This window comes from Netta rufina (genome assembly GCF_964035555.1).
Source record: "Netta rufina genome assembly, chromosome: 1".
NCBI lineage: Eukaryota > Metazoa > Chordata > Aves > Anseriformes > Anatidae > Netta > Netta rufina.
In genome coordinates, this window is record NC_140123.1 from 69787456 (window position 1) to 69803605 (window position 16150).

The following is a 16150-nucleotide window of genomic DNA, read 5'->3' on the forward strand; positions in this document are numbered from 1 at the left end:
TCACAACTTATTTAGAATGCATGTAAATCAGTATATTTACTATGTCTGGATGTCTGGACACATCCAATCAATGGCATCTCTGAAGAAATCTACTTTCGATAGAACAAATCAGAATTTTTCTCCATTGGGAAAAAAAAAATCATGCAGAATCATAGCGTTCCTCGAATTACAACTCTATTTTTGTATGCCTTGTTACTCTTTTGTTGAATTCTGCCACCAAGATCACTGACAAAGCATCAGATCAGAAATTGAGTTGTTCTCAAATATGAGGCAGATACTTTTCGGCACCATCCTTTTTATGAAATAAAATGTATATATTTATTTATTTATTTTTAGATGGCTACCCTAAAGAAGAAATGATTTACAGATGGAGAAAAAACTCAGTAGAGGCTGCTGACCAGAAGTCTTGGAGACTCTATCAGTTTGACTTTATGGGTCTCAGAAATACTTCAGAAATTGTGAAAACCTCTGCAGGTAAGAATGACACAAATGGCAGTGCTTATTTTAGAAAACTACATATTTCAAAATATTTATTCCAAGTTTGCTTTCATTCAAATGTAAGTTGATTGTCATGTGTATCTATGTTGACATAAGACCTCTAAAGTGAAGACTTTAAAACTGTTGGCTTTGGTTAACTTCCTTTTTTTGGTTAACTTCATTTTCTTTTTCTTTACTCTTTATGTAATTTAACAAACTAAAGAATAAATGATACCTTGGCATGGCTGTTTGTTATATACTTAAATTTTTATATTATTCTCGGTTAAGTTTATTTAAGCTATTCCTGCATTGAGACATATATCTTCACCATAAATTAAAGATTTTAAGCACAATGGTAGGGTTAGTGATGCTAGAACCTTTCTTGAGTAGTTAATCATTTAGCCACAGGCTTAGTATTTTTCTTGATATTTCAAAGGCACTCTGTTTCTCAGCTGATATATGCCTTTGCTAATGACCTTACTGACTGACTGTAATTAAAATCTAATAATGCCTCTTTTATTCCTTCAGAAGTATTACTCTTTCTTGTAATAACAGCAACATGGGTAAAAAGGTGTTTAAATAGCATGTTAGCTGAGCTGGATAAGTTCTTACAAAATTCAAACACTATCAAAACTTTATGCATGACTGAAGTAAGCTTCATGATTACTCTGATTCTGTAGTAAGCTCTATGATTATCATTTGTTAAGTCTTCTCTCAGCCAGAGACCTATTAGAAGTAACCACCTGCTTAACTGATGGTAAATTTTTGAAAATCCTATTACTATTATTATTATTATTATAAGCAGTGTTATGTTACAATTTGGAAAACACTGAACAATTAATAAAAATGATTAATCTCTGAAACTACTGCTGTTGGGTGATTGCCTACCAACTGACATTACTAATGTATTCTCAGGACTGGATAGCAACTTTTATTTTATTTTATTTTTTAATGAAACATCACTAAAGTTTTAGCGAATATTTTGTTTTGGTAATTTAGGAGATCAGAATGTTACAAGTATGTAAAAGTTTTTTATGTTATGGATACAAACCCTTGAAGTCTGTGAGTTTCTTAGGAATGCAAATTTATCAGAGGAGTAATCAATAAATTGAACCAGGAGCTGTTGAGTAATAACAAAGCATGAAATAATAACTCATTAAAGTATCTATTTATAGAATCATATAATCATTGAGGTTGGAAGAAACCTTTGAGGTCATCAAGTCCAATAACCTGCCTGACCTACTGAGTCCCATTGCTAAACCATGTCTCTTAGTGCCACTAAGGCAGGCATGACTGTTAATGCCACAGGAAATATATTTCCTATGTTCTTTTTGAGGCACTCATCAACCCAGGGCCCGGAGTATGGAAAATTAACTAGTGCATTGGGAAACCTTGAGCATGCTTTATGCTACATTGCAAGGATTCCCAAAAGGAGGGTGGGGCATAAAGCCTGCCTGGGACTGTGGAATATGTCTCAGAGGCAAAATTTAAGATATTTCTCTGACTACCTGCAGTGAGCACAGAAGTATATGCATAACAGGGAGGCTGTGTTAGGGTTGCCCCTACAGTAATGTGGACACACAGGAGCTCCCTTGGTTTTGGGCTGCTCCCTGGAGATGCCACTTGCCACGGACTAGCCTCAGGGAGCCTGTAGATGTCCCACCAGTCACCATCCTTTTACAGCGTGGAAACAGAAGGAGCAGCATTGTTTAGAGTGCAACTCAGGAAATTGTTCAGAGTTATGAGATGGAGTTGGGAAAAGGAAAGCAGGCAGAGTACCAACAGCAGCTTCCTGACAATGAGAGCTACTAAACTGTCATCTGTTCCTCCTCAGGAAAATTACGGAAACTACTATTATACAGGACAAAGTAGATCAGACAAAGTATGAGAAAATGTACTGCAGGCAACAGTCCTCCACAGTCCTCCACTAACAGAAGATGGATTCAAAAGCCTAACATCTTTTTTTACTTCTAACTTACATCCTCCTGCTGTTTTATGACACTATTACTTCTCAATAAAGTGTGTGTTCATCTACAATATGGGAGCTGCCACAGCATTACCTACCTGGATCCAGTTCAGATGTACCTTTTAAGCTCCTTATCAGCAGTGTTACAGTGATAATGAAGACAGGTCACACTGACCACACGGCAACATGTTGCTTTTCTTCCAGTATTTGTATAAGCCAGTTCATTTTCCCCAAATGACTAGATTTTGTACTCAGCAGAGTTCTGCTAGTTGATATTATTTCAGGCTTCCTTTTTTTTTTTTTTTTTTTTTTTTTTCCCCAAACATTTAAATAACCCTTATGTTAATCTGGCAGTTTTGGAGTTATACAGGTAGGAAGCCAGCTATAACAAAGACTATGTCTGAAATCTAAGCAAGATGAGAAATACTGTCATAATGCTGACATATCTTACCTTGTGCCAGCAGTGAGTTAAAGCATTAACACAGTGATGTGCTTTACTCTTGCAAGAATACTGTCTTTTCTTACAATAATCTGTCAGCCAGGAAAAGTTTTCATGGCCATCTGGAAGAGGTACTCATCTTTTTTCTTGAGGATGATTTTGAATTTCATGCTAAGATACACATATAACCCAATTAATACCTACTGCATCTGATGAACACATGGAATGCACAGCAGAGCTCACTGTGCTGGTGCTGTCGCCATGCACCTTTACACCCTAAGCAAGCTCTCACTGTTAGGTGATGTCAAACTAATTCACAAGTATGAGAGAATTCCCCTGTTGCCATCTGGCAAGATACTCAAATACTATAGCAAGAACAATTCTCATGCTACAATGTCAAATAAGGTTTATAAAGATAATTAAAGTAGAGGGAATACTAAACCACCTGGCACTGAGCTGTGGGAAGAAAAAAAAAAAAAAAAAGGAACTGCATATAAGGAGAAAAACTTGAAATTTTAAACTTGCAAATCATCCAATGGAAGGGTGATCGTGAAAACAGAAGAGAGAGAGAGAGAGAGAGAGTCATAATTTAGAGACATCACTGTGTGTTCACAGTAAATTATAGAGTCACAGAATGGTTTGGGTTGGAAGGCGCCTTAAAGATCATTTAACTCCAACTCCCCTGCCATGGGCCAGATGCCTTCCACTAGATCAGGTTGCCCAAAGCTCTATCCAACCTGGCCTTGAGCAATTCCAGGCAGGGGGTATCCACAGCTTCTCTGGACAACCTGTGCCAGTTTCTCACTGTCCTCTGAGTAAAGAATTTCTTCCTAATACCTAATCAAAATCTACCCTCTGTTAGTTTAAAGCCATTAGCCCTTGTCTTATCACAACATGCCTTGACAGAATCCCTCCCAGGCTTTCCTGTAGTCCCCTTTAGGAACTAGAAGGCCACTATAACATCTCCCTGGAGCTTCTCTTCTCCAAGCTGAACAACGCCAACCCTCTCAGCCTGTGTTTAAACAAGAGGTGCTGCAGCTCTATGATCGTTCTTGTGGCCTTATTCCAATACAGCCATGTCCTTCTTGTGTTGGGGGTCCCAGACCTGAACACAGCAATCCAGGTGGGGTCTCATGAGAGCAGAGGGGGAGAACCACCTCCCTTGATCTTCTGGCCACACCTCTTTAGTTGCACCCCAGGGAACAGTTGACTTTCTGGGCTACAAATGCGTATTGTTGGCTCATATAGAGGTGTTCATCCACCAGTACCCCAAGGTCCTTCTCCACAGGACAGTTCTGTGTTCAGTCATCACCCAGGCTGTATCCTTTTTTGTGACTGACCCATCCCAGGTGCAGGACCCTGCACTTGGTCTCTAATTTTCACCTGTAAGATTCAAAGACATCTCCATGCAGTCAATACCTCCTCCCCCCCCCCCCTTTTTTTTTTTTTTCATAGAGGGCAACTACTCCTTCACCTTTCCTGCCTCACTTTTCCTCCTGAATAGTTTATAGCCATCAATTGCAGCACTCCCTTTGTGTGATTTGTCCCACCAAGTATCAGTCAAATCGGTTTTCCAGCTGTGCAGTGGCTACTAGCTCCTCCTGTTTGTTACCTTTGCTGTGAGTGGTTGTATAGAGGCACTTAATCCGGACCAGCTATCCATCCTTTTTGACCAAGCCTTTTTTGGACAGCTGGAGGACATTCCTCACCTCTGATAGGTGCACTCTACCACCCTGTTGCTCACAAACATATGAATAGCCTGGCTTAGGGCCCAATCACCCAGGTTTGTTAGTTTAGGGCCTAATTCAGTAAGGCAGCCAGCCTGCCAGAGAAGATTCTCCTTCCTATCTATCCTAGATAGCCAGGCCTCGTTTCTCCCCAGTAACCTGTTTCATCAAAGTACCTTCCACGATCGCAAAAGTCAAAGCCTTCTTGATGACAGTAGCTGGGTAGCCAGGTGTTAAACAACAGGTTTTCCAGTCCCAGTCTTTCCAGGTGGGAGGAAGGGAGCGGGGAGGAAGTGGGGAACAAAGAAAAAACAAAACCCCTGTCCTTCACCTTACACCACTCTGAATCATTAGGAATCCACAAGTAAATCTCATGGAGTGAGATGTAGCTTGTGCTTTCTGCTCATGCTTCCCACACACACCCACCCCAGGGAAAGCGTATTCATTCTTTTTAAACCACTTAGTTTTTTACACTGCTAGATAAACACAAAGACCTTGTAGCTACTGAATTGGATTTTAATTTATGTGAAAACTTCTTTGAAGCATATAAGTTCTATTTATGTTTTTTTGTTGTTGTTGTTGTTTGTTTGTTTTTGTTTTTGTTTTTGTTTGTTTTTGTTTTTTCCTAAGATGCCTTTAGCTTGAGAGATTCTTGCAGTCCAAAGAAGCTTTTGCATAAATAAGTTCAAGCTAATGCATCGGAAATACAAAACACTATAAAAGTGCCCTGTTTTAAATCCTTAATAGCTGATCGTTACAAATGAAATACAGGGAATCAGACAAAGTATTATTTCATACATTCTGAATAACCCCAAGTAATACCCATACCCAATAAATAGCCATAACTGCTGCCATAAAAAGGTACACCTTTGCATACAACAGGTGGGTGATGATTAGTGGAGACTTCTTGTCAAATAACTTTTAAATTGTGTTTTATATTTTGAAATTGCTGTTTCAGCAAGAACCTCAGCTTATGCAATGCTCTCAGTCCTACATCACAGGACTGCAAAGCAAGGTCAGTATCTGTTTTCACACATTCAGGTAAAGCTCTGTGGGATAATGTTAGTAACAACACATTCTAAAGTAAGTCCTCTGTTGAAGGAGACATTCAATGGCAAGTAAAAAGCTATTCTATAACAAAAATAAGAAAGCAAGCACTGCTTGTATTTTAAGAATATGCAAACACCTACAAAAATAGCTTTTAGCAGGAGAAGGGAGTAATAAGCATGATTTTATAGGAAGGTCAAGTTTCACTGCAGGAGCCCCCATCAGGTCAAGGGGTGGGTCAGGTGAATACAGGCATTAGCTGGTGTTTCTCAACTTTTTCACAAGAGTAACACACTCCCAGCGACTTATCCACAGGAAGAGATGTTCAGGTGTCTAGCTCTTGAGTTAGATGATCAAAGAACAGCTGGCTTCAGAAACCATTTCAAAATCAACACTTCTGCTTTTCATTGTCACTTTCCCCCCAGTCAATCAGTTGTAGGTGCAGAAGTTTCACAAGTGTCTACATGAGAAGAGCCAAGCAGCCTCATGGCAGTCTGGGATTCAGCCATTACCCCTTAGGTGTGAGCTGATGAGGAAGGACCACCACCCAACCTGGACATCAGGTTGATGAAGCAAGGCCAGGCAACAGTAAGCACCTGAGCCCCGCAGCATGGGGAAGGGATTGCAAGCAAGATAGCAAAGAAAGGTGATCACAGGCTGATTGGGGCAATTTGTTCACTCACAACAGTAAATGAGAAAAGATGCACCAGATGCCATAACTGATGAATATGAGTGAGTCTGTGCATGCTTGTTTTTAATGAACTGATTCAGCTACATCTTCTCCTGTACAGACTAACTAATCTGAGGATATTTACTTAATGAATATTCATGAAGCTCTTTTGTTTTTTAAACATCATTGACTTTTTTTAATGTCCTACTGAGCCCTGATGGCACACCAGAGAGTGCTTGTCATTGGTATATTCTTCTCAAGACAAATGTGTATTTGTATTTTTTGTGTTTATTTTTTTTCTTTCTCAAATACCAAATTTGTTGGGATTCACCTCAGCCAGCCATGCTGCATAGGCTGTTGTTAGTCAGATGGCATTCAAAAGAGAAGTGGAGAGATAAATGTCCCATACCACATGAAAATATTACCTTTTTTTTTTTTTTTTTTTACATACATGGCTTTGTAGAAGCTTGGCCTCATTCTGCCAGGATATTAAATAATCTCAAATGCTCTAATGGTTAGGGTTTGGTTTCCAGCCCTCAACAGACATCTACTCTTGGTTCTCATTATTCCAGATAGTGTCCTCTCCTCTTCCAAACAGTGTTCCCTTCTCCCCCTGTCCCATCCTGCTTGACTAATGTAAGTGCAGAAGTGGAGAAAGATAATTGGGTTTTTTGGTTTTTAAGTCTGAATGTATGAGTGGAGTTGCAGCTGGATTCCAGGAGTTGTGAACCTGCTTTCCCCTGGTGCTAGATAAAACTTCTGTCTGTCAGGCATCTGTGTGTGGAAAGAGTCAGTCACACCTCCACAAAGAGGTAAAACAGCAAATGCTTTTTGGTGTGAGAATTATCCCACCAAAATGCTCTTCTCTCCAGCTCTTCAGTCCTGACACACCTCCCCTGGCCTTTTGAGACTTCAGGTATTCATCCTCACAGTTCTGGGGTCTTCCTTTATGTCTTGTATGTGTAATTATATTCATTGCTGTCCTTGGGCTCTTGAAATTTGGAGTCTGAATTTTAGACTTTGCAAATCTACAAGCTATGCTTGCATTTGTTCCCAAAGTTCATTAAATCAGGTTTGGGCTTTCTAAAATCTGTGTCTGTCATTTAGACTCATAGCTTCTTAAGAAATCAGGATTCAAACTAAAATCCTGTGTTGTCTTGAAGATGAATATAAGTTGTTTTTTTTTACAGTTGTGTACTGGGTCTGGCTGGGATGGAGTTAATTTTCCCTGCAGCAGCCCATACAGCACAGTGCTGTGCGCGTGTAGCTAGAATGGCACTGGTATTACACCGGTGTTGTGTCTATTGCTGAGCAGTGCAGGCACAGCATCAGGACTCCCTGCAAGCCCCCCAGAGCCAGTAGGCTGGGGGTGGGCAAGTGATGGGGAGGGGACATCGCCAGGGCAGCTGACCTACACCAGCCAAAGGGGTATTCCTTACCTTGTGGTGTCACACTCAGCAATATAAGGTGGACAAAGGGAAAGGGAAGGACATCTGTCCTCCCAAACAACCACTGTGTATATTGAGGGCCCATTTCCCAGGACACCAGGACATGGTCAAACATCACTTGTTGATGGGAAAGAGACAGTAATTTTTCTCTATGTCTGTGCTTCCACACAGCCTTTGATATTTTTTCCCCTCCATTTTCCCTTTAATTAAATAATCCTTATCTCAAACTGCAAGCCTTTTTTTTTTTTTTTTTTTTTTCCTTTTTTCTTTTTTTCTCCTTCTTTCCAGCATACTTTCTGCTCCCCCTCTTCTTCTGAGGGAGAGTGAGAGAACAGTTGTGGTGGAGTTCAGCTGCCCAGCTGGGTATAACTACTACAAGGCAATAGAACCATAAAGAGAGAACTGATGCTTTAGGTGCTTTAGAGTTTGGTGATACTTCACCAAACTCTGCTGCCCACTTCTCTGTATCATACTCCCCTCTTTTTCACCTTTCTCACCTTATCTACACAAGCACACACATACAGACTCAGACTTGCACATCTTCTGTGCTTATAGGCCCTCATCTACAGCAGCCCCAGCATTGCCAACTGGTAAGTACCAGAAACATGCCCTTTGAAGCCCTTCTACTCCATCTCTCCATCTCCAGTGCCAAAGATATCTCTGCTTGCTACCTTCACACACACACACTGAGGTGCACACCATCCTGGCATTCACAACTTAGTTTTCACTTATTTTTTCTGAATTTTCTGCAGCTTTCTCCACAGCCTTGTCCTTAATGAAATACATTAAACCCAGTCCTTGCCACTGTAGTTGCCTCTGGAATGAGGGTATATTAAGACTTCTTTTCTGACGGTAAACACCAACCCACAAGAAAACAGAAAACTAGACTGATTATAAGAAGATTTAGCAATAATGCTTTCATTTGCTTTTTTTTTTATCTCTGATACAATATTTGCAATAAATCAAATTCCAGTTTAGCAGAGAGAATCAACAGTGGCTATATTGACTTTTAAAAGATATTCATGTCAAATGATAATCAATCAGCATGAATATTTTGAAAAAGCCATATGTTTTCTAAGTGAAATTTCAACTATTTTTTTTTTTACAACAGTTGTACACTTCATATGCGTTTGTACACTTTGTATGATAGATTCTGATAAGCTTGTCATTAGCCACTGAGGTTGGGAATGTAACAATTAAATGAATGAGTACTAACAATACTTCTATTCCAGTAGTGTTTTTCTTTGTTGATTATGAGTTTGACTGACACTTTTGAGAATCAAAACTTTTATATCACCCTGCAAATCTAGCAGTAGCCCTTCTTAAATAAAAATGTCTCATGTAAGATAGCTATTGAAGAGAGTGATTGACAGCTTGATCCATAGCCTACTAAGGTTAATGGAACTTTTAACTGTTGCTGGCCTGGGATGAGGCCCTGAAATGCAGAAGCCTGAAATTAGCTATTTAATGTACAGTTCTCTCTAAGTAATTGTTCAGTCACTTGCAACAAAGAAAGCTCAACTTATCAATCAGGGAATGGATAACCTGCTCTATAAACACCTTCCTTCTTCTATTTATGAATAACACAAATGATTATTAGAACTGGTCAAGTGGATTTTACTCTCCATATGTTATGATTGGCAGAACTGCAGGTATAACTGATTTCATTCTTATTCTTTGTCTTGTGGAGACAGCTTTGTAGTGTCCCTTGTATAGGCCTTTATTGCTGCAAATGTGGGAGAGAGATTAAAAAGTAAAGAAACTTTACTTCGTGGTAAAAGCAAAAGATAAAAGCAGACAGTAGAAGTCTCAAAGGCAGCTCTTCACCTGTGTTTTCTTCTCCAGGGAAAATTTCATCAGGAAACTATTTTTTCCTTAAAAATCTCCTGTTGTACTTGTTAAGGATCTCAAAATGTCTTTTTTAATGATTTTCATATTGCATGGAAAATAAATAAATAAATATATAAGCAAAAACACAGTCTTTTCATAGTTCCATATTTGGAAGTTTCATGTCTATATAACTTTAGGATGCTCTTGAATTAATTAGTCTTGCATTGGTAATGTTGTATTTGTTGCTCCTCTGGCTTTTATTTCTACTTCTGTGTCATTACACTGCTGTATTGGTGATTTAGGATTGGCTCAAGCAAAAATTTTGCATTAATTCAAATTGTGAAAGTTTGGCCTTTGCCTAAGGTTGCTACAATGTTATCTAAAAGTCTTTAAAAAGCAGCAATTGGACTTAATTTAGCATTTAGCATTGCACATGATGTTATATATTTTACTCACTGCTGAATCTGAGATCTTAATGAGAATTTTAAGATACAAAATTGGATGACTATTCACATGTAGCAGAAAGGTGCAAGTGGCTTTTTAGATTTTAATTTAGCATACCTTAGAAAAAGTGTGTCACATACTAGTTAAATGCTAGCATGGTCTCTCTAAGTTTAACTTTTACTCTTTCACATCAGGTCATGTTTCCAGATTCCTACCATGTGGTAATTTGTAGGTCTTTACCTCTAGGACCCTTTTCTGCTGCTAATATTCACAACATTTGTACCTTGTTCCTAGTAGCAACTCCATTTCAGTCAATACCTTCTGTGAGATAGTTACATTGGCAAGAACCAAAATCTCTTCTATTAACAGTTGCCAGATGATGGATTTATCCCAATGCACATCTTTCCATTACCTGCCGTAGAGGCTGGCAAGTAAAAGCTACAATGTCAGGTAGCTCAGGAAATAGTAGAGGACATTACTATTTTAGTACAGTACAAGTGTTTAGTAAGTTTCCAAACCTTCCTATTCAACAACAATATTGATATGGGATAACATGCAACAGCATGTGAGGAAGCCTATCATGACCAAGGCTGCCACAGCATCCCACTGCAAACCAGAGGCAAGAACCCTTGCCAATTGTGCCAAGTTTGGCAGTGACAAAATCTGAGCTGGTGTCAGCCAGGATTCATTGTGGTATTTACAAAATAAACTTGGCAGAAGATACCAAAATAGTTTATCATCCATTATATCAGAGAAACAGTCTTAGTCTTCTTGAGACAAACTGGAGCTGTGGACCTGTTTCATTATTTCACAAGAGGGAAATACATAATCCCAAGTGTGGATAGGTAAGTTGCATCAAGCCAAGGATATCAAAACACCTGAGTGTTTTGATACACTACTATGTTCTCCCAGTGTCTCTGCTTCTGAGCAGATGAATCCTCCTGAGTACATTTCCTTTTTGAATCCACCTTGCAAGTTGAGTCCATTTAGTCTTTTTATATCTTGTCACACTAAACATTGGTAGAACGATATTCTTGGACAATATCCTTGTATAGTGGACAATATCCTTATATAGAAAAATTCTGTATGATAGTGGGACATTTTCTATTCAGTCTGTTTTTCAAACCTTTCCCCATTCTTCAGAACATTATCATCTTGTGTTTACCCCTACTGGAGAGGAGAATCAAAATTGCCTTTCTGATTTGACCTCTAAAGACTGGCATTTGGAAAACTTGCAGCTATGCTCCTCCCCAGTGTGAAGGCTTCACAAACTCATCTACTTTTTCTTTCTTTAACAGAAACAGTCCACAGCTACATTTGTGGTGTTAGTTTTAAGTACCCTTAGTTACAGGAAGTTCCCTTCAGTTTATTCAGTTTTTTCAAGCCTGCCTTGAACCTGGGGAACACAATCCCCACCCCCCCCACACACACCCCAAGAACAAAACAATGTATAGTTTTGTGCATACAGAGAAGAATGTATTTTTAATTAAGTATAAAATAAAGATTTTCATCTGAGAAGTACAGAACCACCACCTACATTCTAATTCAATTCACTATCAAACTTAATTGCAGGCCTCCTACAAGTAGGAGCAGTTAGAGTGAAAAAACCACCTAAAGAGTTTTCTGCTCTTCATGTTCACAGCTTCAGGCATGTCTTTTGCATATTATAAACAGCGTGAAAAATTATTCCTTCAGTAGTATTGATTCAAAACATAAATTTTCTTAGAATAATGATGCACAAGAATCATAGAAGAATTATAAAGCAGCTTGAAGAGAAAAAAAAAAAAAGAATATACATCTTATATATCGTTCACTAGATGGAGGCTGCTAAAAGCAGGTAAGGATATTAAAAATATTTCCTATACATCTTCATGCAGCAGTTGCATACTTGTCAAAATGATGAAAAATTTTAGGCAAAGCTGAAGCCAAACTTCTGGATCATAGTTTTAATCTGTGTCTTGGTCCACTCTTGTTAGAATTCCTCTCCATGTAGTCTTTTTCTTTTTCCTTTTTTTTTTTTTTTTTTTTTTTCCTTTTTCTCTTTATTTTTCTTTTTAATAACAATACCTCCCAGGAAATATATACTGTTAAACACATGTCTACTAATACAAAATACTGGTACAAATGTTTTTTGTGTTAATTCGAATTTATACACTCCCAATACAGGTTTTTTATTGTATCCTTATTTTTCAGTTCTTCCTCTGAGATAAAGCATGCCTGTTTGCTTTTCTAAATGACTCCTTTAAAAAGAGGAAACCTCAGTAAATGTTGCCTGTGTTAACACAATAGAAAAATAGAAGCACATTTAAATGTGAAGCATACTTTGTTGTAGTTTCTTCTTATTTATGTGAATAGATAGATTAATTCTTGATGCCACATATTGAAGAGCACTTCTGTGAAAACTGAGTCCTTGAGTAGATCTGAACATTGCCTGTAAATATCTCCCCAGCAGACTCTGGACTTCAGGGCACACATCAGGCTTTACACATCTGGAATTAATTAATCTCTCTCAAGCTATCTCCAGACTGTGTCAATCCATGGCACAGGCTTCATCAGAAGCCTTCAAGGAACCATCTTAGGCTCTCTTTTCCCCTTGAAGTCACCAGAAACATTGAAGCAGGGAGGCTGCATAGTGCAGTGGGACTACCCTGTCTGCAACGAAGAGCATGCCTGAAGAGTACTCTCAATACTGAGCTGATGAAATTCCCCTCCATCAGCCTCAGGGAACCCTAGCAAGGGTGCAGAGCTGACTTTTAGCTTTCTCAAGCACCATTTAAAGTAGCTGACAGCTGCTTTGGTCTTGCCACTCTACTCTGTAGTTACAGCTGTAGAAACTTTGGATTTAATCATGTCATCTGAGATAACAGAAGTCCCTTTTGCTCAGCTGTAGGCTCATAACTCAGGCCAGTTATACATAATGCTTAATCCCGTTCTTTAACATCATACATTTAAAAATCAGATCCATGGTGAGATTTGCAGAAATAAATAAATAAATAAACAAATAAATAAGGATTACAGGATGATAATAAATACCCAATCTTCCAGAAATGGAGGATTTCTTAAAGCATAATGAAATGTTTTTCGCATTGTCACAACCTTAAAATAAAACTGCATTTTATACAGGTTTAATTCCTTTGTGCAAAACCTAAAATCTTACCACCACCACCAAAAACAAATACAATAAATAATGTTTTATGACAGGAGCACTCCTGAGAAGTTTAGAAATTATAGCAAAGAATACTTTTTCAATTGCTCCTGTTTTCTGTATCTTCTGATTTTCTCAGATATTGGGCAGCCAGTAGACCCCCTTTTTGCCCTATACTTGAAACAATTTCTGAAAATATGAGTACCACTGGCAATTATTCTGCACCTGCTTCTTGGTCCTCCTGAGGAAAGAGGAAATTACTCCCATAGTTTCATCTGAGCTTAAACCAACAAAAACATCCCAATACAGTTTCAAACATGTTAAGACCTTATTAAGCATTGCATTGTAAGATAATTTCTGCCTATCAAAACTCCTGGAGATAAACTTCTTTTGCAAGCCCATGAATTCAAAAATATATGCACATTTCCCCCACTGCTTCCCAAAGAATTTAACAATCTGGCAAGGAAAATAAATAAATAAATAAATAAATCTTAAGTGCTGCAACCTACAGAAATAAAAACTTATTGAAGACTTTGCTTAGTCAAAGTCAAAGACAATAAAAAGTCAATGTTCCCATTGCTGGGAAAAAAAAAAAAAAAAAGAGAGAGAGAGAATTTTGAAGTCACGATTTTCTTGAGGTAATTCCACTTTGACAGTAAGATTTTTGTAAAATACTATCATTAGTATTTGAGGTATCATTAGTATTTGAGGTATTTTTAATTATTGACACTGGCTCACAAAAAAAAAAAAAAAAAAGACAAAATAAATTCATTGTCTGCTTACTGTAAACTTCAAGCTGATATAGGGTAGATGATGTAAGATGCCATTATCACTTTTAGCATTTCTTCAGAAAGCTAATCTGAAATACAGCAATGATGAGGTAACTTTAGCATTATGTATTCAGAAAGGCCTTCATCTTATACTATTTCATTTGAATTTCTGTAAGTAAAGAAGGCCTTAAGTCATTTCAGAGTGGAACTGACCAAGAAAAGAATAATGTTGAAGATTTTTTCTTTACATTCATTGTTTTGTAATGTAATGTAATTCATAAATCTTTTTGCACATTAACACAATGGTTTGCCATTTTTTATTACTTCCTATTTGCTTTGTTCTTAAAGTCATTTGTTATTCTCCAATTTAGAAAAGCTGTCTTACAGTTAAGGCAGAGATAATGAAATTTTGGTCTACAAATCATAAAGTTCTTTGTGTGTGTGTGTTTTGTTTTGTTGTTTGTTTTTTGTTTGTTTGTTTGTTTGTTTTTTAATAACTGTATAGTTAAATTACTAGTTGAAGCTATTCAGCAAATACTAAACAAATAACAACAAATCCATTTAGCAATAGTCAAGGTGAATTTGAGAATTATATGTTAACCAAAGAGGGGATGAGATCTTCTTTAGCCTATCACACTTAATTATAATCTTAAGATTTTAATAATGGGATGTGGTGTCATTTATGGCTCCTGGTATTGGATGAAAAATGCCACAGACACATTGTAAATAGTACAGATCACTAATAATATCACTATGGCAGTTCAGGTGTAGTCAAAAATGCTGGGTTTTATCTTAATCGACCAATTTTATGCCAGTTCCACTCTGACATGTGAAAGCCAACTCAGATTTCCACACCTACCCTTCAGGACTCTTTGCTTGCTTCTTTTTTCTCTTTCCCATTTCTTCGTCATTTTCCCCCAGTTCTCCACCACATCATATTACCAGACATCCTGTTACTGGATATTTAGATCACTTTCTATCGAAAAGAGAAAAGGAAACATATTTTTAACTTTGAGTAAGTAATGTATTTTTAAACATGAGTAAGTGAACTTTTAAAGATTTTCCTCCCTCCTCTACTTTCTCTCTTAATAATAATAATAATAATAATAATAATAATAATAATAATAATAATAATAATAATAAAAACAACAACAACAACAACAACAACAGTCTTTTGACATCTGCAGCTTTTCACACTTCAAAATCAATTTGGTAAACTGCTTAAAAGGTAGATTTTTTTTTTTTATTATTATACTTAAAATCAGAAAAATGGGAAGAAAGAGATGTGGTAGGGAAGTGCTTCTTTCTTCCCTTGAACCTTCTGCAGTAACTTTTGCTTATTTAAAGGAAATGAAACCAATCAGAATACAATATTTAAAATATTTTTATCTAGGTTTGCATGATTTCAAAAAAATGAAGAGATAGGGTTTCGGCCTCAGAAGTTTTACTATATGTAATTTAAGTATACTTGTTTTCTACTATAAAACTACAAATGCGTTTATATCATTTTTTCATTACAAAAAAAAAAAATGTACAATGATTTGCAGTATTGGAGACAAGAAAATGGAAAAGAGGGAAGATTTATTTGTTTCACTGCAATATAGAAAATTTGAGGTTTGCATCTAGTACCACTTATATATGCTTAAGTAAAAGCAAAAAATAAAAATTAAAATTAAAAGAACAAACTAAACAATCAACTGAACAACAACAACAACAAACAACAACAACAACAAAAAAAAACAAACAGGAAAACCTCTTTATGTCTGTGGAATTAAACATGTACTTTTTTCACTGATGAAAGAAAACAGTTTTCTACCTCTGCAGCTCTATGTAAATGCAGCCTCAAGCATTACTATTACAGGATCTATGATGATTTCTAGCTTTGATGTTCCTATTCAGAGTTTTTACTAAGTTGACAACCTTAGCATTAATAATGAAAAGTGGCAGTGTTATGAATCAAACGTTCAACCAACCAAATATAATTAAAGCCTGATACAATCCTAATACTGCAAATACTTAAGCACCTGGAAATATTTTAATGAAATATTGACTTAATGGTAAACAAAGTGTCTACAAGATGTTTAGCCCTCCACTCATTTTTTCTTGAAATATGTTATCCAACAATGTAAATCATAAGTTGGCATGCCCTGATGTTTCTAGGATCATGGTCCAATCTTCTGTGTGTCC

The 16150-nt window shown here is 37.2% G+C and overlaps 1 protein-coding gene across 1 annotated transcript in view; it reads left to right on the forward strand.

Annotated features, from left to right (window-relative positions):
• Positions 1-16150, forward strand: part of GABRG3 (gamma-aminobutyric acid type A receptor subunit gamma3) — a gene marked incomplete at both ends in the record, with an annotated part of 338735 nt that overhangs the window by 290007 nt on the left and 32578 nt on the right. The window contains one exon of the mRNA XM_084284963.1: positions 337-474. Coding sequence (XP_084141089.1) covers positions 337-474 — 138 coding nt within the window. The remainder of the gene's footprint in view (positions 1-336; positions 475-16150) is intronic.